Source organism: Corapipo altera, unplaced genomic scaffold (genome assembly GCF_003945725.1).
Source record: "Corapipo altera isolate COAL_440 unplaced genomic scaffold, ASM394572v1 61411, whole genome shotgun sequence".
NCBI classification, from domain to species: Eukaryota; Metazoa; Chordata; class Aves; order Passeriformes; family Pipridae; genus Corapipo; species Corapipo altera.
This window is the reverse complement of record NW_020884875.1, coordinates 20,092,161-20,118,634: the sequence shown is the minus strand read 5'-3', so window position 1 is coordinate 20,118,634 and position 26,474 is coordinate 20,092,161. Positions and strand designations below refer to the sequence as shown.

Here is a 26,474-nt window from a genome sequence, read left to right as displayed (position 1 = left end):
GACCAAAACTTGCATTCAGATCCATAAACTGATTTTAAGTGTGAAAATTGATACAGAAAAGTCAGCATGACTTCAGTGGAGAATGAAGATTTGTGATTAACAACATCAGCTTTATCAAGAGCAGCTCTTCCTACTGAAGCTGTGAACTCAGCTGTGATGTAGTGTTTGTGTCCTGGGATCTCTGAAAAATCTTGTTCAGAGGAAAGAAACTGTGAGAGAGAAGATAAGGAAAAGATGATGGTTCTTCCAGTAAGTGATCCTCACAATTTTCTGCCAGTCAATACATCCAACACTTGATTTATATATCTTAAAAACACTGAGCAGTTCCCAAAGCAGACTTTGTCCCTGGGGAGGACTGGATGGGTTAAGGTTAAAATTCCTTGGCAGTATTCAACCCTTTTAGGGAAAGAAAAGCAGAACAGCAAGGCAGAGTGAGAAGACATGAACAGCAGTAGACAGACTGACTGACTCCTTTGGCTGCCGAATTGAGAATGCTGGAAGTGCATATTCCCTGGTAATTGCTGTATATCTGAGTATTTCATCTAACATGAAGGTAAGACAGTTGCTTACTTTATTTGTACTGATAAAGTTGAATATGTCAAGTGTAATGACATATGATTTTGTATGGAGAAATAGTTAGCTGAAAAGGTAATTGGACAACACTACAAGAAATAAGAAAAAAACAAAAGCTTGCACAACACAGCTGAGAAAATAAGTGTGAACTTCTCTTATTTCTTAGCTGATTAGTGTAAAAATTGCAGAAACCTTGAACAGCTGCATGAGCTGAAACAGGGAGGAAAAAGCAGAAAAGCAAAGTAGTTTGCTTTTGCTTCTCTTTTTTTCAGGTGCTGGGGATTTTTCTGTTGCTGGAAGTTTCAGGCTTCTTCCCAATTTTTACCAGGTGAATATTTACTTAATAAACTATATCCTGAAGGCTAAGCATGTATAATTAAGATGCATCACATGAGGCAGGGCTTAAAAGGGTCTTCAGATGTATTTCCTGGGACAAATACACACTGTTTGGTGTCAGTACTGCCACAACCATCAGTGGCACACACACAGCCCCTGTCAGCTCCCTGATGGGGACTGCCCTATCCCTGATTTACAGTGTGAAACTGGTCTTTGAAACTTGTTTTATAGTTGCACAGAGTCGTTGCTGATCTTTAGTCTGGGTGAATGTGTCTAGTTTCTTCTTTTGAATGACCAGAAAACCTAAGCTGGGACTGATTTCATTTTTATCTATGAAAAGCAAATCCAAGTGATTTTATAGAAAGCCTGATCATAATCCTAATTGTTATTGAAGGTCTGATTTACTGTTTAGGAAAGTTTTGCATTCATGTTTAGGGATGGAAATCACTGATGATTTTCCTCTCTCCTTTTTTTTTTAATTCAAAAAAACCGCCTGCTGGAGCAGCCCTTCCCCTCCAGTCCATTGCCACTGGAATTCTTTTGGCCCTTGGTCCGAGTGCAATGGCTGTACTCAAAAACAGGTATAAATGGACATATCTTTTCTCTACTCATGACCTCATAAGCATATGTGATTTTTTTTCCCGGTAACTAAGGAGCCACTGTATCTTTAAAACCCTAAATCAGGTGTCACACAAAAGCCCCAGCAAAATGAGAAGGCTAAAGAGCTGAGAACTCAGAGGACAAATTCTTAGTCTCTTCCCAGTATGTTCCCTTTCAAAGCTAGGATGTTCATGTTATAAAATAATTTGTGCTCTTTTTATTTTGGTGATGGCTTCAAAAAGCTCAACTGAACTGTTTGGTAAACACAGACATTCCTCCACTGATGCTGGTTTGTACCAATTTCACTGATTTTTCATTAGTGGTGTCAAATCTCAAGGGAAGAAAACTTAGTTGTGAAGTGTTACCCTTGATGAAACTAAGTTGATGATTTTTACATTGAAACTCTATTGATGTGCAAGACACTTGCTTTTGATTTTCCTTTTCATCTATTTTGATGTTGCATCAATTGAGAACAGATTAGTCAAAAGTGAAGATGTGCCATAAGACAGTACTTTTTTTAGAAACAAAAAGTAGCCCTCTTGATGTTATATTTTACCATCTTTTTAAAGATATTTTTTACTCTGAGAAACTTTAATAACAAATTCGTATCAGGCATGATTGGTCCTACTAAGAATGTAAAAAAAGCCAGAAATTTCTTGGCAGCTTTCTCTTGTCTTCAGTTACGTATTACATTTTTGAACAAACCAAGCCAAGCTTATGCATCAGTCTAAAGACCTTATAGATAAAGGAGTTGTCTTTCTATTGATTTGAGGGTTACATTAGATTCTTGGGAGTTTCAAACCACCACACCATATTATGTTAATAGCAGGTGTGATTGTTCTCCGAGAAAATAGTGAATATCTCATTTCCTTACAGCAGCAGTGCGGTAGCATTGTCTTGACACTAGCACACTGTTCCTGCTTTACAGTTGGATTTTCTAAAATCTCTTGATTTGCATTCAGGTTCGGAGACGGACAGTAGCAGTTTATGGCCAGTATGGGGGAAACCCCTGCTCTGGGGATGCCTTTGAAACAAGATCATGCACCCCCACAAGGGGGTGTCCAACAGAGGATGGCTGTGGTGATCGGTTTAGGTGTTTCTCAGGTACCATCCAAGATTTTTTTCAGCATTTTCTAGTCATGAAGTTAAGAAGAAAACCTTGTTATCTTTGAACTTTAGTAAATGGGCAATGTCTTTGCAGAACTCTTGATATACAGATGAATTTGATTTAGGTAGATGTTTCCTTTTTTCCCAGCCTTAACTATGCATGGATTTCATTTCATCTGGAGCATTGCAGAGCATTGCAGATAATATGCTGTAGCCCTGGTACCCTCTTTAATTCATTCTGCCTTACTCATTTGCCCCAGAGAACAGTCTTTTTCATTATGAGAAGGTAGTTAAGGAGTGCAACCTTAGATGTGATCGTTTGAAGCTGTTCTGTGCTATATCCAAGTATCTTGGAAATCACCTGGAAACTAATGCTCCGTGGAACAATCATTGTATCCAAGCAGCCTCCATTACCTTCACAGAAGAGCGTATTATCTCAACAGGTAGACCTTTATTACAGAGGACCATGAGAAACGTGTTTTGGTGCTACCAGAGAGATAATCACAGTTAATCATAAGCGATGGTCGAAGGGTGAAAGCTTCGGAAATAAATCTAGAAGTCAACTGTTTTATTGATATGTCATAAGCCTCAAATGGTTGTGGTTCCCTCAAGTGTGCTGTATTCAACAAGCCGTTGTGGGCACAGGCTGTTCATTGTGGGATTGAATATGCTAATTAATGTAATAGATAAATAGGTCTTCTGCTTTGATTTTAGGTGATCTGTTTTTAAACTAACAAACACTCCTTTGCCTGTGCATGTTTGTTCTGATTTAGGTCAGTGCATTAGCAGATCCCTTGTGTGCAATGGCGATCAGGACTGTGAGGAAGATGGTGCAGATGAAGATCGATGTGAAGAGAAGAAAACTGTATGTGATATTGACAAAACACCTCCAAATTCAGAACTCACAGGAGCAGGGTAATGATCTGTGCCAGGTTCAATATTACTGGTGCCACATACATTTACATTTTGATGTGTTTACAAGCTCTAGATGTACAGATAGACTTCCTGGGCTTATAGTAAAACATCCCATATGCAAAAGTGTTCAGTAGAACTGCCTCCATCATACCGGTGGGTCAGTGTAGCCAGGATGTACAGGTCCTTTGATCTGAAGCACAGAATAAAACTTTTAGTCTTTCATTCCTGTTATTGAAAAACAGCTTTTAAGATATAAAATTAAATTTCAACTAATAACCCCTGATTTACATCATGGAAAAAATGAGTCAGCAATGCTCATTCTTTTTATTCATTGCTGTTGCATTTAGCACTGTAGATCCATATGGATTTCTGTTTATACATCCCATCTGCAACTTAACAAAATAATTATCTTAAGTATCTTTCGTGTTGTTATATCCCTTGTTATGCAATATACTTCAAATGTAATAAAACCACCCACATTTTGGGATGGGTACCCTGCTGTTTTAGTGTTGCAGTAATTGCTTGAACAATAAAATTTAAAATCAGTTGAGATAGACATGAACGTGCTATCCATATTGCAGTTCTACAGGTATAGAAGTCTATCAGGTGATAACCCCTTTTCTTGGGTAAAAGATCTTACTTTGCAGATCCATCATTCAGTTATAATGGCTCTAAAATTTTTGGCTCCCTGTCTTAATGACCTTTCATATTTTTTCTTCTTGTAGCTTTGATGCTATTACTGGTGAGACCAAGGGAAGAGTCATTCACACAAAAAGCTTTGGAGGGCAATGCAGAGAGGTCTTTAGTGGTGATGGGAGAGAATACTACAGGCTGAGTGAAAGTGTTCTTGCTTATACTTTCCAGGTATGTTTCCATTAAGCACAGCTTTGTATTTACAGTCATGATTAAAACTGGGAGAATGATGCAAAGCTTGCAGGGGCCTTTGGCAGGTATGTTCCCTAAACACAGCTCAACAACACCTGTTCCCTCTCTGCAGTCGCTTATTATTTGAAATGCAAATTGGTGTATGTCTTGCTAAAATAAAAGGAAAAAAAATAACCTTGAATATAATTTCTAAATCTCTCACAGTTAGACTGAATGTAAAGCCATCTCCCTAGTATAAGTAATGGCTTGAATCACCCTAAGAAATGTTTTGGGGGTGAAATGCAAGGCTTTGGGGTGCTTTGTGTGAATCTTTGAGATATGCTTTGGTTGAAGTCACTGTCTCAGAGATTCAATTTGTCTCACATTTATCAAATGCATGCCAAACAATCCTTAGTGTACTTTATTTCATAATATAAATACTTAATGTCCACATATTAACATCCATCTATATGGATGAATGCTTTTCCAATAGTATTCAGTACTTTTTATGAAATCTGAAATGGATTCAGCCTGGAAAACACATCAGCTTTTTTTTCATCACTAAGGACTTGCTCTACTCTTTATGTTATCATTTTAAAATCCTGTATGAACCTCTTCATACAGACTTCTATCTTTCACCCTCTAGGTCAAAGTTCAAAATGATTTCAGTTATGAGTTTTTCAACAGCACCTGGTCTTATATGAAACACACAGAGAGGTATGAAAACTCAAATAGACGCAGTTACTCACAGAATGAAAGTCTGCGAAAGGTATGTATAAGTTGTCACTGTGGCTTAGTATTTTGCATAAACTTTTTCATCATTTTTTATGTGTTTTTATAGTAAGATACAAATATTTATTTTATCCAGACATTTTTGGCATAAAGTGCATGACATTAAATATCCCATAAAACCTATTTGTTAGTCATTTATTTATTTACTAGCTGTTTTCCTCACTATTTGAGGGAGAAAAACTTTGACTTCCTTTGCCTTCTTTAGATATTTTGATTCATCTTTTCCGTTTTTACTAGGGATTTATTGCCTTTTTTTTTTTGGTCAGTATATTGGAGCAAAAAATTTGCAATAGCTCTGTGATTAATGTTTATTTACTTTATAACGCATTTGCCATTTGTAGGACTCCGTTGAGAGAGATATCTTATGTCTTTAACAGCCAGGAGGTCATAGTGCTTATGCCTTCATCTTATTTTAAAAGGAGATAAATAATTTGGGAGTAACTGTCAATTACGAAGTATAACCTGTATGTTATAGCAAAAAAAATCAAGTAACAAGTGCGTGTATTTTGTGGTCCCCAAGCAGACACTAACAATGACATATTTTGAGACTCAGCCTAACAAAGTTCAAAAGCAACTGTGAGTTTGAAATGAATAATATTGTATAGGCATATAGGATTTTATAACTCAGAAGTATCCTCAAAATGCCTGGAGACCCTAGACTTATCTAGACAAAACAGGGTGCAAAGGACATCTTTCTACTGCCTCTGATTTGCTTTCAGAAAAAGCTTATTAACCTCCTACTGCCAGGCTTCTGATTCTGGAAGCCACTGTTAGCTTTGAAGAGTGATATTTTCCTTTCTTATACTTATACTAGTTTTCAAGTACACAGGAGGAAAAGAAAGATGTTGCAGCAAGTATAAATAAAAGTCCAATGATATTTCTTGACTTCAGGGTGTTCTTTTTGTGTTGATTGGGTTGATAAGATAGCTATGTAAGGCTGTTGATTAGTAGCCAATGGAATATACATACCACCTTGCTAGTGGGAGTCACTTTGATAGTGACATGGAGCATGACTGATGCCTTTTCCTTCCCCCAGAGTAAGCAACTGATGGTTGTTGAGAACAGTGTGGAAGTTGCTCAGTTCATTAACAACCGTCCTGACTTCCTCACTCTTGCGGAGTCTTTCTGGAAGGAATTGTTCAACCTTCCCATTGTCTATGACTACAGCATCTATCGAAGACTTATTGAACATTTTGGGACCCATTTCTTGCACTCTGGATCTCTAGGAGGACACTACAAAGTTATTTTTTATATGGATACTGACAAAATGAAAGCAGAAGGTAGAGTACTAGCATATTCATTGCAGGAAACAAAGTCAATAATCAAGAATAAAAATTTATTTGCATGTTTTCCCAGCTAATATCTAAAATCAAGTAAAAGACTTCTACAAGTCACCACATTCTCTTCGTGAGCAAAAGAAAGAAAACTAAAAACAGGGCTCAAACCACAACACTTAGTCCTAGATCCATGTGTTTGACCTGCAGCACTCTGGATAGCAAATATTTGATAGTCAGTTGAGGACCTCATCAGGCTAAGCTTCAATTCTAGTGCCAATATAAATTTCAAACAGTGTTAGAGTTTTAAAGTCATTTGGAGCTGAAGGTTGGGTAAAACTGTGTAAAACACAGTAAATTACAAACAGAGAAAATACTAGAGTGACACCTATGGTGGTAATCTGTGTGGAGCAGTGCTGCAGGATTAGGGACTGCTGAGAAAATAAATGAAACTAAACCTTTTCCAGATACACCTCTCATCTCTCAGCCTCCATTCATATACTCCAACATGTGGATCTTCCCACAGCACACACATACTTGTTAGTTGCCTTCTAATTTAGGCATAGTACTTCATGACCTCTCTAGCCAACAGGAAACTCAGAAATGAATCCAACACACTTTCTGTGTACAGTACTGTTAATGGATGGATTATCTGCAGGTGTCAGCATAACAAACTTATACGAGTGTACCACATCAGGATGGAATGCATTCTTTGTGAAAAAGAAGAAAGTGAAATGCACCAAACTGGATGAATTACTGCAGAGTTCTTCAGGTAAATATTCAATGATGACTCATACAGTTGTCATATGTCCAACCTTCATCTCATCCTAAATAACTATCAAAATGAGGAGCAGGTGTTGATAACTTTGTTGAATTCTGTCCTACCATGCTGAACCCAGACACCAAGTGCCTGGTTTAAAAGGCTCTCCAATGCTCATCAATTATTGCTAATGCTTTCGCGTAAACAGCACTTTTCTGGACACCCTAAATCGTCGGGGCTGCCAAGACACTTGCAAAAACAGATACTTCTTATATATCATCAGCTTGTAGTGGGTTGACCCTGGCCAGATACCAGGTACCCAATAAAGCTGTTCTCTCACCCTCTCCTGTGTCCAGTTGCAGAGGCCTTGTGGGTTTCTGGAGGGTGCACATTCCAGGTTACAGTCAGCTTGTGAGTCCCCTCTATCAAGTGACGTGGAAGAAGAACCATTTGAAGTGGGGCCTTGAGCAACAACAGGCCTTTGAGCAGATCAAACAGGAGATAGCCCGTGTAGTAGCTCTGGGGCCTGTTCAAACAGGACCAGCTGTGCAAAATATCCTCCACACGGCAGCTGGAGAGCATAGCCTCCATCTTATTTTAAAAGGAGATAAATAATTTGGGAGGCTCTGGCACAGAATACCAGGAGAAACCTGAGGTCAACCATTAGGGTTTTGGAGCTGGGGTTATTGAGGATCAGAAGCCCACTACACGCCAACTGAAAAGGAGATATTAGCAGCTTATGAGGGGGTTCAAGCCACATCAGAAGTTGTTGGAACAGAAGTATGTCTTCTCTTGGCACCACGTTTGCCCGTGCTGCACTGGATGCTCCAAGGGAACATCCCCTCAACACATCATGCAACCAGTGCTACATGGAGCCAGTGAGTAGCTCTGATCACACAGGAAGCCCAAATGAGAAAACCCAATTTCCCAGGAATCCTGGAAGAGATTACGGACTGGCCAGAAGGCAGGGATTTTGGAGCACTGCTTCGATGGCGTTCCCATCACCAAGAACATGCATGACAACCACTTTTGTGCCGTCAACGCCCTCTTCCTTGCCATCGTCACCAAGAGCATTGGTGGCGGCTCCTTCCTCATCAACCCCCTCGAGCAGACAGGCCAGATTGAACCAAACTACCCCAAGGTCTGTGGGCACCAGGGCACTGTGCTAGACATCAAGTGGAACCCCTTCATTGAGAACATCATCACATCCTGCTCTGAGGACACCATGGTGCAGATCTGGGAGATTTCTGAGGGTGGGCTGATGAGGAACATGATGGAGGCCGTCCTGGAGCTCTACGGGCACAGCTGGTGCATGGGGCTGGTCGAGTGGCACCCGACCACCAGCAACGTCCTCTTCAGTGCCAGGTCCTGATCTGGAACCTGGACATTGGGAAGCCAGTGAAGATGATTGACTGCCAAAAGGATGTGATCCTGTGCATGTCCTTCAGCACAGACAGCAGCCTCCTGGCCATCCCCTGCAAGGACAAGAAGCTGCGTATGGTGGAGCCACACTCCAGGCGGCTCCTGCAGGAGGCCAGCTGCAAGAACCTGTGTCAACAGGGTGGTGTTCCTAGGCAGCACTTAAGAGGCTGCTCACCATGGGCGTGTCGCACTGGAAAACGTGGCAGATTGCCCTGTGGAATCAGGAAGACCTGTCCATGCCCCGATCGAGAAGGAGATCGATGGGCTCTTGGAGCTCCTCTTCCCATTCTATGACACTGACATGCTACCACATGGTGTACCTGGCTGGGAAGGGCGATGGCAACATCTACTATTACGAGATCGGCTCCGACAAGTCCTATCTGAGTTACCTCACGGAACTCCACTCCTCGGCCCCACAGAAAGGACTGGAGGTGATGCAGAAGCACAGCCTGGACATGTCAGCCTGTAAGGTCTTTCAGTTCTACAAAATCATCACCCTCAAGGGGGTCATTGAGCCCATCTCCATGATCGTGCCAAGGAGGTCTCCTCCCAGGAGAAGAAACAGAGGGAGGCTGCTCTCCTGGCCCAGTACACCAATGTGACCAACAAGGAGGATGGTGGGGATGAACAGGATGGACCGACTGGGACATTCCACCCCTCACCTCTATGAATCACATATTTAAGAGTCTTAAATTCCACATTCATCACACAGCCTTCCCTTACATAAACAAAAGTAACAACCTACCAAAACAGAATGTAACAAAAATTCCCCTGACCAGAAATCAAAATAACATCATTATAACACCAAACTTAAGTGGACAATTTACACAAAATCCACCCCTTGTACCTTTACCACAATTACAGCAAAAAATTCCCCATGATCATTTCATTCTTTAGCATTGTTCAGTACTTGTTTTACCTGTTACCTCTCCCAATTATTATCCTTATCTCAAAATCCTCATGATTCCCCATACAGGCCACCAGAAAGACTCTAGTGGGATAACCTTGGCCAGACACCACATACCCACTAAAGCCACTCTCTCATTCTCCCTCTGCAACTGGACAGAGGAGAGAGAAAAAAACAGCTAAGAGTTCATGAGTAGAGATAAGAGCGGGAGAGGTCAGTGACTGATTACCTTCACAGGCAAAACAGACTCAAAGTGAGGATAGTACTTAAATTTATTACTAACAGGATAAGAACCAAAGAGTGAGAAAACAAACAGTCTTAAAAACACCTTCCTCCCACCCCTCCTTCCTTCCATCTTCTCCCTCCTCCCCCCCAGCGGTACAGGGGGACGGGGAATGGGAGTTATGGTCAGTTGTTGTTTCTGCCGCTGCTCAGGGAGAGGAGTCCTTCCCTTGCTCCCGTGGGGTCCCTCCCACGGGAGACAGTCCTTGATGGGCCTCTCCAGCCTGAGTCCATCCCTCGGGCAGCAGTTCTTCCCAAACTGCTGTCCCCTGGGTCACTCCTCCATGGGGTGCAGTCCTTCACAAATGAACTGTACCAACGTGAGTCCCCCACAGGGGCCACAAATCCTACCCAGGAAAAACCTGCTCCAGCGTGGGCTTCCCTCTCCACAGGCCGCAGGTCCCCAGCAGGACCCTGCTCCATCTTGGGCCTCCCATGGGGTCACAGCCTCCTTCATGCATCCACCTGCTCCAGCATGGGCTCCTCCATGGGCTACAGGTGGGTCTTTGCACCCTGATGGTCCTTCATGGGCTGCAGGGGCACAGCTGCTCCACCATGGTCTGCACCACAGGCCTCAGCTCTGGCACCTGGAGCACCTCCTGCCCCTCCTTCTGCTCTGACCTTGGTGTCTGCATTGTTGTTCTCATGTTGTCACTCCGCTCTTCCCTGGCTGGAGTTTCTTCTGCGCAACGGTCTTTTCTTAAATGTGTTATCACAGAGGCATTACTATTACTTCTAATTGGCTCAACCTTGACCAGCGGCAGGAAGCCCATCCTGGAGCTGACTGGCATTGGCTTTACGGAACAGGGGAAGCTTCTAGCAGCTTCTAATCAAAGCCACCTCTGTAGCCCCACTGCTATCAAAACCCAGCCACAGAAACCCACTACAGAGCTCTTGATCCAGGCACAGGTGGTTGAACCACACTAGCGAGTCCTTTTACTACTTGCTGGCATGGGTTTTGTGTGCAATGTTTCTATTTTCATTTGTAAATATAGCAATGCCAATATTTTCTGTATTTCCTATCCTGAATCTACAGGAAGCAGTGGTAATAAGATTAAAGGAGACCCTTACATAGAAGGAGGAAGCCCAGGTGCTGTTGCTGGCCTTAGTTATCTAGAGCTGAATAATCCTGCTGGGAACACTCGAAGCTACAGCTTGTGGGCTGCATCAGTGACAGATTATCCCAGAGTAATTAAAAAAAAGGTAAGGCTATTTTCCTGAAGCAAAGGTGACCAGATGGGATCACCTTAAGGGGAGAAATTATTAAGCTACAGCTGGTGATTAATCAGGCTGTGGTCTACACTCATTTTGTTTTCAGATCACTTTGTAAAAAAGAAAAGTTCTCAGGAAGAAAATGCCATGAAGTTAATATGATTAGCTATATTACAAATCTAAGTCCACAGGCAGGTCAATACCTATTATCTTACCAGCCTTCAGTGACTTAAGTGGACTTCTGATTAGGAATAGAGGGTCACCCTGGCATTGGAGAAAGCCCAGACTTGAGATAGCCTCTTTCCTGAAATGCATATTGGCATATCTGTGTGGCTTCCACTTCACTTGCAAACTCCTGTGTATCCCTTTTATCCCTCCGCCTTAACTCTGCATCCAGAAGTTTAGAATAACTAGAGATTTTGAGAGTCAGACACTTCAGAGCTCGGTGTGGCCATATGCACTATGACCTTGTCTACGTCCCTTTTGGGAACTGTTCATATACTGAAGAATGGTATAAACCCAAAGTATTTCTGTCAGGAAGTTTTCAGCTAAATGTAAAAGTATATAATATAAAATAGGCAATCAAAATTAAAAATTATTTTCAATTATTGTTACCTTTGATCACTGTTCTGTGAAATCCACCATAGTGGATTGTTCAAGTGTCCAGTTTTTTTACGCTAGAAACAGCTGGATGACAATCCAGGTTGCTGGTGGTCTGTGTTACACTTTTGTCTCAATCATATCCTCATAGTTCAAATATGTTTAAACATGACTGATCTACCAACAGCTTTAAGGATGGTGTTAAACAGAGCTAACTTTTCAGAAAAAGGCTAATATTAAATACTAACATAAGATTTTAGCTAGTCAGCAAATTAAAACATCTAATGTGCTAATTCCCATGTGCAAGAGCATATGTCACAAATTATTTTGCATGCTTTTAAAGCCTTACATCTCAATCATAACTGCTAAATTTACATGTTTCTCTACTTTGTGTAGCTAACACCATTATATGAGCTGGTAAAGGAAGTGCCCTGCTCCTCAGTCAAAAAGCATTACCTAAAACAAGCAATTGAAGAATATATGGCTGAAAATCATCCCTGCAAATGTCAGCCTTGCCAGAATGGTGGTGAACCAGCTGTGGAAGGAACACAATGTGTGTGTTACTGCAAGCCTTACACCTTTGGAGCAGCTTGTGAGCTGGGAACTCTCGTGCAAGATCAGCCAGGTCAGCACTCTTTGAATTTGTGAGAGTTCAGAAGAAACAAACTGTGCTCTCCTGCTTCCAGAGTCTGTCTGTCCCACTGCACACCCATGAAGTGCCTGCTTGGGTCAGGTACCATTGCAGACATACCACATGGGGAGGGCCATGTCAAGCCTGAGTCTTTGTTTAACATGTTTAAACAGTACTTACCAAAGAACTGGTTTTATTATTAATGTTAAATACAGTGGACAATAGTAACTACTCAATGTTACCATCTATAATTAAGTACATATCCTGAATTAACCAGTATCAGTAATTTCAAAAATTTTTCTTTTTAATTTTGTAATTAGTTGTAGCTGATAGCTGGTTTTGTGTTCTCTCAGAAAGTGATAATATATAGCCTTTGTGGAATTATACTGATGTACAAGGCAGGCTAGGGAAAGATGGAAGATTAGATCATTGCAATCTGGAATTCTCTGTAAGGACACAGTTGGGACCATCACTAGCTTTGAACAGTCTGTGCCTTTAAATCACTCACAGAGAGTGCTTTAAAGAGGGAGTGGTTTAAATAGAGTGGTTTAATGTGAAATATTCCCAAATGTTTAATAGGTGTTGTTGATGGACACTGGAGCTGCTGGTCTTCTTGGAGTCCTTGCTCAGGGGGAAGGAAATTGAGGAGTCGAACCTGCAACAACCCCTCCCCACGTGGGGGTGGGATGACCTGCACAGGAGAGCAGAGTGAAAGCAGACCATGTGAAGATGAAGAGTTGCAGCATCTTCGGTAAGCAATAAAAAACGTTTGGAGCACAACTTCAGAAAGATTTAAAAATTTATTTCAGAAGGGTGCATAAGCTATTGAATTCAGAGAGAAGATCACTTGCTGAGCTTTAGTATTTCAGTTGAGAGAAAATGAAATTCAAAAGCTGTGAATCCAATACAAGGTAAGACTAGAAAATTGGGTAAAAGCCAGTAAACTTGACAGCATACTATTTACCACTCTCTTGGATAGCCTGGCAGAGCCTGATTTAAATATAATTGTGATGAAAATGTAAGCATAATAGCCTTGAAAACAGGCTTCACTGAGAAGTGTAGCATTTTGAAAGGAAAGAAGACTAAATTTAAACTAAATTGTACTTTTGTTTGCTTCATAGCTTGATTGAACCACACTGTTTTGATTTATCCATAACTCCTACAAAATTCTGTTCACCTCCTCCTCCCTTGGAAAATGGATTTGTTCAAGTAAGTTATTTCTATCGCTCTGTTATCTGTCCTATCCCTACCTGCAATGTCTTTACTATAGTTAATACAGAGGGTCATTTGGAAATTTGTATTTTTCTTGGTAAGCTTAGTATCAGACCTACTGTATAGCAGCTTGTGCAGCATTTTTCACTGGCTGAAGTTTACATGACAATATCCCAAACTTCACACTAAAAATGAAATAAATCCAAAAAAGCACATCCCCAAAAACAGAACAAAATCTTTGCTTTTCTGCATGATAGTACCTACAGAGAAAGGTCCTTTAACCTATGTATTTATTATAAGTTTTCTGAGCCACATAGATTACATATAAAAGCACAGGAAATTAGAGAAAATTAGAGAAAAAAACACACAGAAAGTAAACTGTCCATAGTCATCCAACAAACAAAATATAACAAAATTATAAACAAATTTTAGGAATCTTCACTCTGTAACTCACCATTCCACTTTCTTGTTCCTTGGTGAAACTGTGATCTGGCAAGGTACTTGGCTAGCTGTAACTTGGGCCTATTTAAAAAAGGAGACCAAATTCCTCCCTTAGAGGAATAGATTAGGCCTTCTCCATGTTATCAGGCTGTCAAAATTCTCCTTGCTCAATAAATAGATAAAAGGATTAGTTTTAGAAAATCAGTTGGTTGCCTCTACACAACTGCTAACTGAGGCAAGATCCAAAATTTTGCTCTCCCTCTTTTACCAGGATTTTTTTTTTCTTTCGTAATCAATAGTTGTCTCCTACATTGATATTTTTGTTTCACAAACTAAAGGTGCAACTCATAGAGTAGTCTCAATTTTTCATAAGATGTCTCCTTGGAAGACAGTGGGATATAAAATGAGAGAAAACCTGTGTCTTCCAGTCCATCATATTAAACTTTTGAAAGTTGATAACATGCCATCCTAAGAATTGGCAAAGCCATTATCTCCCTACTGATCTCCCTCCAGCCCAAGGTTGTCCAAGATCTTATCTTACCCGGCTAATGCTTGATAATAGCCATATTTGCAGTCAGTTTATGCATCATCATCAGAAGAGTACTATTCCATATCCCTTTTGATCACATTTACTGACTATTGATAACCAGGATTGCCCCCAATATTCCAGATGCTCTCATCAGTGCATTGTAAAGAAGCATTAATACTTCTCACTGTCCTCAGCCACTGCATCCCAAAATCAAAGAGAGTTCAGTGCTGCTGCTAGTTCTAATACTGTATATCTAAAATTTCACCTGTTTATTTTCTTTCAGAATGCTGAAAACTCATACCCTGTTGGGAAAAGCATTGTTTATGCTTGCAGACATGGATATTCTCTTGTTGGTGATCCTGTTGCTAAGTGTGGTGATAATTTACAATGGCAAGTTGGAGACAGATATTGCCAAGGTATGTCTAAATTATTCTTGTTTTGAAATACAATTCCATTTCCGAATTCCAGTGAAACATCTCAGAACACCTGCTTTCCAGCGACAGCAGGGGGAAAACACGCACCCTCATTTCCCAGTTCCCTAGTCACAATCAGGTCTAAACTGACTTTTATTGTGAATCTAGATATTGTAATACTGAATGAGAAATGCACCCATAAAGTCTGGTTTTAAGAAAGGCTAGAAGTGACGGAGACTAAATTCCAGTCCAGGAATTCCTTCCTGTGGAAACACTTTGTTGCTATATGCAAGTCCTATAGCTATATGCAAGAACCATGGGAATTTTCAGCACTGTGTTTCAACAGCATCCTTTTCTCCTTCCAAGCAGGACCGACTGTCCATATATGCTAGTCCACACTGTTTTGTGTATCAATACATGGCCTCCCCAACATCCTGTACGTATGACCTCTCTCTACAGGACGTTACTCCCTATTATGAACTCTCAACAGAACCATGGGTCCTAAGGGCCAAGAAGCCCTCATAAAGCTAGACTGCACCTGCAGGCAGCAGCAGAAGATGCTGCCACTATGTCCTTAGTATTGCATATTTGGCAGGTGTGATGAGTTAATATCCTGCACTAACATGATTGATATGTTTCTACAGGAAAATCAGGCAATCTCACCATTCAATTTGTTAAGGAATTTAGGAGACGATAAAATATGTAGTTGCTTTATGCAATCCACTGATTCACTGCGGCTATCTCGAATGCTTCAATCCTTAGAAACCGCTTGTCTCCTGCCCGACCTGGAGGGGAGTTTGCAAGGAGAGCCATGGAAAGCTGTGTATGAGATTGGTGAGAGAATAACTCTGTCCTGCCCACACAGCATGCACTTAGAAGGGGCACACTCCATTTTGTGTGAGCCCAGTCTCAAGTGGTCTCCTGATGTGAAGACTGTCCAGTGCAAGACACCAGGTAAGCCGTTGCAGTCCTGCAAGTACAATAGAAGAGTTTCTTTCCTGGACCAACTATGCCTTATGTAGTTAAAGTATAGACAGAACTATTACTGATACAGGGATAAGCCACCAGGAGGAAGCACAGAAAACGTGTTTTCTGTGGTCTGTTCAAACAAGATGCCTTAAGGCAATTTATGTGAGATTTCCTTATGGCTTTTTGCTTCACACTCCCCTATTGCTATCACATATTGTCACTAACAACATTTTAAGAGATTGCCTGGGATGTATGCTGTCTATTCTGACATCCAAGTATACTTCACTTTCCGCCCATGTTGTATAAAACCACCACTATATGAACTGCAACATAGAGACAGAGTTTTTCTATATGGAAACTGTTCCGTACACCATAGCCTCTCATGGCAGAGAAGGAGAGGGCTGGGTGACTCCTTTTGCTCATCTGACAGTTGCACAGCTGATATGAAGTAAATGTTCAAGAACTGGAAGCAGAGGGAAAATGCTGCTTTAAGTTCATGGTGAGTGCTGTAAGCTCTGGGTTGATATGGGCAGGAGGGGAATTGGGCTACAGCACTCAGCAGCTCTGCCTAAGTTGTCTTTTCCAACTGTGGAAGACAGACAAGGATTTCTCTTGAGCACTACTGTAGTGCTGATCAGTCACACAGGGACACTCAAGGAGCTTGCTGCTTCAAGCCAGTAACAACTTCACCTGAGGTCCCAGATGTTCCTGTATTCTCCTGGGGACAACAGTCACTGCTGCAGAAGAGTAGTCTTGTCCTATGTTTCTTGTCTGTCCTGTCCTTATCAACCAACTGCTACCTGAGGTTTCCTCACCTATAGGAAGAGGAAGGTGACAGTCAGGCTTAGACCTCAAAAGACAACAGTCCTGTGAAATTCCTGGTGTAAGTCATCTGCTACTGTGCCATAACCAAACTCGCAGCAAGCATAGGGATTTCAGAAGGAATTGCATAACCATACGTAAACAACTTACTGCTGCTAAAGTGCCAGAGCAGCAAATGCTGAATTGCTGTTGCCAGTTACTTAGGCTTAGCTTCAGTGATTTTAACTTAGTTTTTTTAGTTGGTTGTTTGGTTTGGGAATTTTGGTGGTTTTGGTTTTGTTTGGGTTTTTGTTTTGTTTGGGGTTTGTTTAGTTTTGTTTTGTTTTGTTGTTGTCTTGTTGCATCACTTTCTAAAATTCCAGAAATAATTAGAAAGTTTCAAATACTTCTACCTTTAGAAACAGCTTGTGCCTCACTGTATGGGAGCATTATATTAATACAAAAGTTTTTTAAAAAAGGACAACAGTTGGATTAGAAATCCAAGGAATTGGAGTTAAAAACTCAAGGAATATGAGATAAGAAGGGTAAAAATTAAGAAGATATGTATACACAGACATAGTGGCATAGATATGTTTGGATGGGAGTATTTAGTCAGCAAGAGGGTCAGCAACCATCACCTATGCAACCATTAACCCCAAGGACGAAGAAAATGCAGTGATTTTTGGTGTAAATTTACCCCTCTGCAGGAAGACAGGGTTAGGCCTGCTGTCTGTATTGCAATGTGCTGCAACTCTTTTTCTTCTTCTTCTTTGGTAATTTCTGTCTATCTGTTTTGCTTAGTCAGTCTTAATCTGTAATGGAGGTTTGTTTTATTTTTTTTTTTTTTTTGAGAAAGGCAACAACATTCTGGAGTACTAAAGTTTCATGTTAACAGACACATAATCTAAAATACAAATCAGGATGAAACCTCCTTAGAAATTGCATCCAAAGGGATTTAGCGAGATTTGCTGTTACTTGCTACAGAAACTTCCAGAGAAATGTTTAGCAAAGTTTGGAATACAACTGTGTGCTTAAAGAACAGAACATCTGCAATGATGAAAATTCCCCAAGAATTACTATTGCTTTTATTTTTAAAGTTGGTACAGATTGAGGGCTAATGATGGAACTTGTAGTTTTCATTACTATCAGTGTATAACAATATTCAGGTTCAGATTTCTACAGGGGACTTTGGAACCTTAGCTTTTCTAGTGACAGCAGTGAAGTCAGTAACTGAAACCTAATGGCAAAACCATTCCCATCTACAATTCAGCAGTGCTAAATTTAGAAGAAACAGATAGCTGCAGCAGAAATTAGATGAATGCTTAAGATTGAACACAGTACCTGTCTCTTTCCATCTGACTTGTGACCCATAGATAAATTACTGCACAGTAACTTTGCAAAATGTATCATATCTTTTCAATAGTGTTGATTCCTTCCATGCAGTAGATACTTTTAATGAACATGCAGAATGTGATGATTGTATAATGATGTCATGATTGTATAATTCAGTGCCTGCTAAACTCAACTGATAATTTCAGAGTAGACCTTTAACAGCCCTTGTTTTTCTGACCCCTAATATCATTGTTTGTGTTCTTCTACTTCAGTGCCCAGTGTGAAACCAGAAGTGACAGAGCCTAAATGTCAACCATGGGAGAAGGTGTATCAGTCACAATGTGTGTGCAAAATGCCCTATGAGTGTGGGTAAGTTCAGGCTCAATTAGGCAATTACATTCTCACTTTATTCAAGACCCATTACAGTTCTTAAGTCTTCAGTCCATAACAGAGGAGAAAGCTTTACTCATAGGAGAAGGAGGCATTGTAATTTGCTTTACAGCTCAATCAATGTCCTATTCATCACTTACCTGCCTTGTCAGAACTGTTGATGGGCTTTAGTAGTGACGGAATTTGGTTGGATGACAAAAGGTGAAGAGATAATTTCACTTTATCTGTGAAATAGATGGAAAAAGATAAAATTATGCTTTCAGGATTTAGAAGATGGAGCAAAACTTAAAACAGAGGCCCTTGGGACATAAATATCAAACCTATAAGCTAGTGAAATAAAATAGATTTCTTTTCGCTGCTGAGAGACTGTGGGGTTATGAAAGGCACAGTAATCTAATTTCATCTCACATTTACAGAGCAGTTTTTGTAGTCCAATCACATCACTTTTCTGACCTCATGGTTTGCAGATCAGGGTTTATTGTTTCCTGTTTGATCTAAGGCTATATTCTACAATAAGCAATGCATAAGAAATAATGTAAGGAAATTACATCACCTGGCGTTGATGGTCAGATGTGCCAAAGAGCTCAGCGCTCCAACATCTGGTCTGGTTTGCATAGACTGGATGATGTCTCCTAGAAAGTCATCACACAGAGTGTGAGCTCTAGACGAAATCTGGCCAGGTTTATGTGACGGTAGGAGCTGAGCAGTTCAGAAACGTCAGGATAACACACCCAATTTGTCTTATCCATGTGTAGTAGGAGGAAGAAACTTTGATGTCATCTCAAGTAACTATTCCTATCCATAACACCTAAATATTTTATATAATCTAGTTCTGGTCTTTTTCTCTCAGTACTTATTTAAAAAAGGCAACAACCCCTTCTCTGGTTTATAGATGTGTTAAGGTTAGTTAGAATATGAGGAGAGTCACAATGCTAGGGAAGGCCATGGGCAGATTCATAGTAACCTTGGAAGTTAAATGAATTACATTTAGTTATTTGTTTAAGCTTCATTTATAATTAATCTACTACTTGCCTGTTTCTGGCTTTTTTTAATTATGTTCAAAATAGCAAGATAGATAACAGTCATTCCTGTTACCTGATGCTATCTTTTCACTGTCTTGAAATAACACATCTAATGACAGAAAGATAAATCATCAGCTGTCAAAGCAGACTAATATTCCAGCCTGTTAAGGCTGGAGGAGTAAGGCACATAAGCAGATCTTGGTCCTTCTTCAGAGAGCAGAAGTAACTTGCTTTGCTGTGGCAGTGACTTTCAGCACCAGCCTCTTCTCTGAAGAGAGCTGGGAACAAGAAGAGTTCGTGTGGGAACTTAGGAACACCATGGCTTTCTCCATCCTTTCAGTTTCCAAGAGACTGCCCAGGACAACACAAAACCCCCAGAACAGGCTGGTGAGGGGTAATTTGTCCCTATGGTATGGTGCCTTAGGTTAGATCAATTCTCATCAGTTAGAGCAAGGGAACAATCTCTGGCACCAAAGCTGCTAAATCACTTAAAGCACCTCCTGGTAGACCTCTGTCAAGAGCCAATTCCTGGATAATTCCCAGGCACAGCATAGGAGTTACTAGGGTCAGAGACCATTCTGGTCTGATGCAGTCCCCATCTTCTGGGAGCAGAGAGAGTATAGACACCAGCTACTCTGTGTGAACTGTCTCTAGCACAAGGAAGGGGTCAGAGAACAGCTGGTGTGTTAATACAGATGGAACCTCAGTCTCCAGGAGCTAAGAGCTATCTCCACAGTGAAACATGAGATTTGACAATTTTTAAGTACTATCCCCTCTTTTTTCCTCCAAATTTACTTGCATAGTGTCTATGTCTCTCCTGAGATTTCTTGGATTGTGGTATATTACAACTTAGGGTCTTGAATGTAATTTTAGGAAGTTAATATCATCCGCTGCATGATGAATTTTTCACTTCACCAAAAGTTTTCTACCTCTCATTATAGGTGAGAGGAAGAAGGTATTTGTGGACTTACAGATATTATTTAATTTCTCACAATATAAAATATTAGTAAAATGTTGTTATTATCCTAGCCTTCTTCTTCAGGTAAAAATATTACATTTCTCACATTCACTCTACAAGGATTATTCCTTGTCTGTAATAATTTTTATTGGACTGCTGTGGTGCTCCCAGCCCTGGGAAATATCCTTTCTCAGCAACGAGTGCAAATTATTAATATCTCTTCTGAGTGCAGATTCTCCATTCTTTTTCTTATGCATCTGAACATGTTGATGCCCACTGGCTTTCTCCTGGATGACCCAGCTAAAGCAAATATTTAAAGAACTCTCAAGATGGTTTGAGTCATTGTACTGTAGCGAGAGTTTGCCAACACAGTCGATGAACTCCTGGATTCATACTTCAGCAGCTGGTTAAATCATCTTCCTTTCTTCTTTTGGGTGTGGCTAAAGTGGTGCAAAGCAGGCAGATTAGTGCAAAGGTCTGGTCTTAATATTTTCAGATAAATTAGGTTGCCTTGTGTACAAGATTTTGACCTTAAGACTCAGATGCTGAGATTTATCACTTGGGCAAGGAAAGAAGGTGTCTGAACAATTTTAAATATAACAAACAACTTAAATACAGATTAGTTGCTTTCCCTGGAACACATTTTGTTCTCCCAAATTTAAGACTACATTTAAAGATGGAGTTTTTCTTATAACTCTGTCTGCAAGGGGAACTCACTTAAAGCGGTACTTCACTAACTCAGAGGCTGTGCAGCCACATGAGCAAACAGTATAATGCATACAAATGCACCTGCTTCCTTTATCAGCTGTTTGGTGCTACATATCCCTTGGACTGTCCTCTTACAGTGCCTCAGAATAAGAGGGTTAACCTCGTTCTTTGTGTTATCAAAAGAGCGTTAATGAAAATTCATGCAACTAACTCTATTAGTGATATAGTGGCTGGTATTTTGACTAAGCACAGCAGTTAAGGGACTTTTAGCAGTTGAGGATGCTAACTTAAGTGGGAGATGTAATGTTGTTACTAAAAATATTTGGTCACAGGCAGGTGCATCAAAGTTTTCAGGCTCAACTAGTGAAATTCATGCCATATTTTAAATATCCTAAAGAGGCACTATGTTACAGGTAGTTTAAAATTTCTGTAAAGCCAGCTCTTCTAAGAGTTTTCCAACCATCTTTCATAGAACCATTCCAAAAGCTTGGAGAAGGGTCTTTTCCTTAGTGTCTCATTTATAGATCAAAACCCACTTTCTAATTCACAGAGTGGGATGGGGGGTGGGGCAGGGGGAAGAAAAGTCACCTCAACGCTTGACAAGCAAGTGAGCAAAGTTTGAGTCAAGACTTTCTCACTAGATTTCCATATTCCAAATTCTTCTTCCCTCCTCCAACAAGCCACTTTCACAGGGAGTTATCCCCTCCTTTCAGCAGCTCATTAGGGCCATGTGTCTTTACCTCATCAGTCTCTCCTGCTCACCAAAGACCTTTTTAGCTGATATTGGCCTTCAGAACTGACCCATAAGACACTAAAAGTTTCTGTGAGAGTGTTTGTGAGCTCCAAATGAGAGGCTGTGCTGAAAATGAGACTTCAGGGCTGAATTCAAAGGTCTCCATCTCCCAGGAGCATCTCTGCTCTCTGGTAGCCTGTGCTGCACCTTACCCATGGCTGTAAAGTGCATCCAGGAAAGTACAGCATTCCCTGTGGCAGACGGTTGTTCTTTTGCTCACTCCACACGTGCCACTGATTGCATTGAGAGCAAGTGAAGAAGACTGGGGTTTGAGATTAAAACACAGAAGTAATAGGAGTGTTTTTTTCCTCTGCTCCTACACTTAGAGCATGAATCACAAATGATGACAACTTCCTGTAACTGTCCCCAAAATACAGTTCAAGGTTGTCCAAGAATTGTTGTTACCACTTCTACACATTTTTTGTGGGTGTTAGGTTACTATCCACATTTCAAGAAATACGCCAGCAAGTTTCCTGGATAAATATTTTTCATAAATTTTTTGTGAAGATGCATGTGTAATTCCAGAAATATCTTTGGTCTCTGATGATGAATCATAAGATTTTATTTAGTAAAAGCTGTGCTTTTTAAAGGACAGCAGCGTAAAGATTATAAGCATATCCTAATGTATTAAAATTAAGAAATACTTGTAAAATATTTTAATATTTGTGCATGATCATATATATCATTATATATATGAAAATGTTTTCTGTGTATGTACTTATGTTCCTGCATATGTCATAAATTAGAGAATAATTGAAGTCTGAAGTATTTTTATCTAAAGTCTCTCACTGCTACTGAGGTCAATGGCAAATAGAGAGTAATATCCCTGTCCTTCACACAGGACAGATCTTGACTCTGCTAAGGTGTCGTATGGAAAAGAAAGAAGTCTGGATTATTCGCACGTCTATGTCTTTAGTTCCTTGCTGCCCTCTTAGGATGTACTTCAATGAACAGAGAAACTGGAACTGGACTCTGAATATTTTCCACTCCCTCAGCTCTTTTTAAGATGCGCCATTTAAATAGTGCAATCCTTTCTTTTGTTTTCAGTCCTTCCCTGGACACCTGTGCTACAGATCAAAGAACCAAGAGAAACACACATTTAACTGTTTGCAAGATGCATGCCTTGGAGTGCACAGGCAGAAAATATTCTCTCAATAATGCAGAAAACTGCAAAATATCCCAGGCAACTGAAATACCTTGCGGATCATGCCGTCCATGGGAAAAATGCAATGGTAAGAGATTCTTCACAATTCTAAGCAAAATTTTTCATACGACCAAAATGAAGTCTTTACCCCCAGTCACACATTAGCAGTTGGTCTGTCCTGGTATGGCGTCTCCAGTTCCTCCCAGAAGCACCATGCTTAGCACTGCTAAGCTGATTCAAACCATCAACCCAGTGTTTGGTGTCCAAACACAGCGGGAATCTCCAACCACGGAAAAGAAAACACAACAGGATATTGTAGCAAAGTACACTATCTGCGAGAAAAGCTTATTTCTAGTCCCTGTTAAGTGAGTCAACATTTTGGTCCACTGGAAGTTTTGGGTGAAACCCTTGCCCTTCTCTTTCTCACTATTTCTACCTCTGGGAGTCCTTACTGCCCACAGGAATAGGTAAACTTTTCCAGAAATTTGCCAAGCAGTCTCCCCAGCAGTATCTTGTGGCAAGGATTTAAATGTTTTATTGCATACTAGCTAGGTAAGCCAATTACTGTTGTTTGTACTTCATTGTCTATCCCCAGTTTCTCACACAGTTTCTCTTCCCTCAGAGGAAATAGTTCCTGTCTTTCGTAACCTGTCTGCAGTGGAAGTTTTCAAATTCCCTGATATATTTTCCCTGAGTGTCCTACACTATGTTGCATTTAATGGAGGGTTACCAGGAATAGGCAAGATGAAGAAATAAATTAGGGTTTTAGAAGTGCCCAAGCTAGAGGCACAGTTATTGTTATAATTTGAAAATAAAAAGGATTACTTGATATGAGTTCATCTGTTTTGTCTAACAGTTATTATTTTTGAACAGACAAAAATAATAACAAAAAACCAAAGATAATCAAAACTGGCTGAAGCTTCAGCAGAGACAAACACTGGCAAAAAAAATGTAAGCATACAACACCAAAACAAAGCCACTGTTATGAAAAATAAATCTCAAATAAAATCTTCTTATGTGATTGTCACTGATACAGCTACATACATTTATTTATAGCAGCAAATACTTTAATCTTAGTGAAACTGCCTGCATGAAAATAAAGATAAGAGTCATAAGAGTTTGCATGATCAGTTTGTTAGTGTCCAAGGACAGATCTCTCATCTTACGTGTTATCTGAGTGCTGGAGTTGTAAATACATGAACCAGTTCAAGCAGTAGCATCAGAGAAATCTTTGAGGCACCTTGAGCAAGCTTTTCCCACAAACACGATCAACCTCTCCGAACAGAGGAAGCTCCAGCAGTGCCCCACTTTTTTCTACTTCTAGTTGTTCTGCAGAACCTAAGATAATATTACTGAAAGGATTAGGGAATTAGGTTAGGGAAACAATCACACAATCATAGAAAGCTTTGGGTTGGAAGGGGCCTGTAAAGGCCACCTAGTTCAAGCCCCCTGCAATCAGCCACAACATCTTCAACTAGACCAGGTTGTTCAGAGCCACATTCAACCTGGCCTTGAATGTTTCCAGGAATAGGGCATCCACTATCTCACTGGTCAACCTGGTATTTCACTACCCTCATCTGAAAAATTTCTTCCTAATATCTAGTCTGAATATGCCCTCTTTCAGATTAATACCATTAACCCTTGTCCTACCACTGTAGGTCCTACTAAGAGGGCTGTCCCTATCTTTCTTATAAACCCCCTTCAGGTACTGGAAGATGATATAAGGTCTCCCAGGAGCCTTCTCTTCTCCAGGATGAAGAACCCCAACTCTGTCAGCCTGTCTCCACAGGAGAGGTGTTCCAGCCCTCCGATCATTTTTGTTTCTTCCTCTGAACCTGCTCCAACAGATCCATGTCTTCCTTGAGCTGAACACCCTCCAGAAAATTTCTGTCAGACCTACAGTTTTACTGGAAATATTTTAGTCTGGGGTTTTTTGTTTGTTTTTTTTTTGTGACTTGGATCCTATCCTGAATGTTTTTCCTCTGTGCTTTTTGTTTAGTGCAATCCAACAGCTGTGTTTGTGATGAAGATGGTCTGTGTGAGGATGGAGGCATACAGGTCTGTGCTGAAGTGAGTGGCTCTGCTGCCCGTCGGACCATGACGGAGTGTGAGATTGGGCAGCTCAGATGCCAGGGGCAGGCTGTCACCCTTGTCAGCATAAGGCCCTGCGATATGCAGAGTAAATAAGATACGGTTACAGTTTATTCTGGTTGTTTCAGGGGATATCTCAAAATGTGTCAGCTCTTGGACAGGACATACTTTGAACCTTGCTCTACCAAATGTAAGCTCTGCTGTGAAATCCACTGCAGTTGATGAGATTATGCATCTGGTCAGCTCTGAATCAAGGCCTGAGACTCTTCGTTAGACAGACATGTACTTGCCACTACTGCTCACAATAGAGCTCTTGCTTAGGCACTAGCCTTAGCACTGGCAGGTTTACTTCATATTTCCATCAGATTTTAAAAAATATTGCTGAAGTGCAAGTGCCAAAGTAGCTATTATAGTGATGGATTACCATGTCTGACATGGTAAATTTGTTTTTACTAAAGCCACACATATGCTTTGCATCTGTATCAGCAAAACATATAGACTAAGCTTTACAGAGCAGAAGGTATGATTCTTCTCTTTTAATAAAGCAGTTTATTCCTACTGTGTGTTATTCAGTTGAGCAAACAGTGCGCACAGCACTGAACCTGTTGTTGAGCCTGATGGGCTTAAAGGTCCAAACAGTGTGCATTTATAGGAAAACCACCTTAAAACATTGAGAACACAGCTATGCTTGCAGCTTCTTGTGCACAGAATCACTTAATGAAAAATTGCCATTTTACATTGTCATTGTTATCATGAGCTACGTGGAGCAGAGGTAACTCAGTTGCATCTGTCACGTACATTTATGTTTGTGCCAAGACCAGTTTCCTTACAGACCATTGCACAAAGAGGCCTTCCACCATAGTAAAACTTAGTTAAAGACAACTGTTAGGGAAAACTTATCCTCACAGCAATGGAGACATTCTGTATTCAATCCCCCTGGAAATACCTTTGGACAGTGTTCAAAGACTGTTCCTGAATAGAAGAAGTCTCTTACGCTCTTTCCTTACACAGCTAAGCATGCTCTCTGGTGTAGTCAGATAGTGACACCTTCGCTTACATATTACAAGTTCATTCATGAACCTGTGCTGGCAGTCCCATCCCTTCTGACTGTTTAGGAATGCACACAAGGTCAAAGAGCTGGATAGCAAGTGGGTGTTCAGACAAGTGCAATACTGCTAGCAAGAAACATGCATGCTTTTAAAGCAAGGGATGTTATTTCTTACTATCAATGAGATAGTAAGATGAAAAATCTCTCTTGGTAGTCATGTTTCTACCTGTAGCTTGTTTGTGTAATCCCTACCCTCAGCTGGAAAAGCTTTGCTTTGGATGATGCTTACAATGAGGAGTAAGACAGAACAGGAGCAGTGTGCTTTTCGTGGGAGACTCTCTCTTGTGG

General features: G+C 40.5%; 1 protein-coding gene across 1 annotated transcript; it reads left to right on the top strand.

Annotated features, from left to right (window-relative positions):
* The first annotated feature begins 397 nt into the window (after positions 1 to 397).
* Positions 398 to 26,088, top strand: C7 (complement C7). Its single transcript, XM_027635211.1, has 18 exons — positions 398 to 553; positions 846 to 901; positions 1,415 to 1,490; positions 2,472 to 2,613; positions 3,390 to 3,531; positions 4,257 to 4,395; positions 5,042 to 5,164; positions 6,224 to 6,467; positions 7,120 to 7,233; positions 10,869 to 11,035; positions 12,041 to 12,269; positions 12,855 to 13,026; positions 13,397 to 13,484; positions 14,741 to 14,873; positions 15,633 to 15,824; positions 18,245 to 18,341; positions 22,891 to 23,075; positions 24,987 to 26,088. Exons 1-18 carry the CDS (start codon positions 548 to 550, stop codon positions 25,172 to 25,174), a joined length of 2,493 nt encoding a protein of 830 aa, XP_027491012.1. The 5' UTR covers positions 398 to 547; the 3' UTR covers positions 25,175 to 26,088.
* Positions 26,089 to 26,474: the final 386 nt, after the last annotated feature.